The sequence below is a fragment of the Frankliniella occidentalis genome, unplaced genomic scaffold (genome assembly GCF_000697945.3).
Source record: "Frankliniella occidentalis isolate FOCC.00 unplaced genomic scaffold, Focc_3.1 Scaffold60, whole genome shotgun sequence".
NCBI classification, from domain to species: Eukaryota; Metazoa; Arthropoda; class Insecta; order Thysanoptera; family Thripidae; genus Frankliniella; species Frankliniella occidentalis.
Genome location: NW_026267190.1, coordinates 863,780 through 864,719, shown reverse-complemented (window position 1 = coordinate 864,719; position 940 = coordinate 863,780). Strand labels below are relative to the sequence as shown.

The 940-nt window shown below is 61.5% G+C and overlaps 1 protein-coding gene across 1 annotated transcript in view; it reads left to right on the top strand.

Moving 5' to 3' along the window:
- The window catches only part of LOC127749504 (WD repeat-containing protein tag-125-like), a 9,582-nt gene extending 8,642 nt beyond the window's left edge, over nt 1-940 (top strand). Inside the window, exons 6-8 of the mRNA XM_052267864.1 lie at nt 98-272; nt 367-736; nt 826-940. Of these exons, the coding sequence (XP_052123824.1) occupies nt 98-272; nt 367-736; nt 826-829 (549 nt within the window). The 3' untranslated portion in view covers nt 830-940. The remainder of the gene's footprint in view (nt 1-97; nt 273-366; nt 737-825) is intronic.

Sequence of the window (940 nt, the reverse complement as noted above, 5' to 3'; positions counted from 1 at the left end):
ATGCTCAAATACCCACCCTCCGCCACCCTCGCACATTGTGACACTGTCCTTGGACGCATGGTACTTTGGACATCACCACACTTGCATCTTCTTGCAGGAGGTGGACGAACCGAGTGCCAACTTTATCGTAGTGTACGACCTGCAGTCCGGTACACTGTTCAAAAAGTGGAAGCCTGGAGTGAACACCGTGTCGCTCAACATTTCTTCGAGGGACGGCTGCGTCATCTCAGGGCTGCAAGACGGCCGCGTCCTCGTCTGGGATCTCATCACCGGTGAGTACACGGGCCTCCTTCCTTGTGACTCTGTTGTTCCTGATGGTACTGATCGGTACTGTCGGTCCTGACTGACCTGGCGACGCTTGCGCAGGCAACTGCCGATGGACGCTGTCCGGCCACACGGCGCCCGTGGACTACCTGCGGCTGGACGCTCACGGCGGCATCTTCCTCTCGGCGGACTCCAAGTGCCGGGACCGATCGCTCAGACTTTGGGACCTGAACAAGGGCGCGCTGGTGGCGGTGTTCACGGCGCGCCAGCCCGTCACGGCCTGCGAGGTGACGCACGGCGGCGAGGTGCTCCTGCTGGCCGAGGAGGGCGCGGGCCACCCCACCACCCTGCGCCTCAAGGGGCGCGCCGCGGCCACACCGCCGGCCGCCCAGCCCACCAACGGGCAGCCGGGCCAGCAGCCCAGCCGGTACTTCGGAAACCCCGAGCATCACGGCCGCATCGTCGACTTTAGGTACGTTCCAGTTGGGAAGATAAAAGAAAGTCTCTGGGGCTCTTTAAAACATTCCTTTTTTACCTTGTGGATATTTCTTTGTGTTTCAGGTGACAAGAGACGCGGCGGCTGGCGTCCCCTTCCTCCTCATTCTCCTATTCCTTCTCCTCCTTGCTCCCCGTCCCCCTCCTCCTCTTCCTCATCGTCCTCCTCCACCGTCACCCG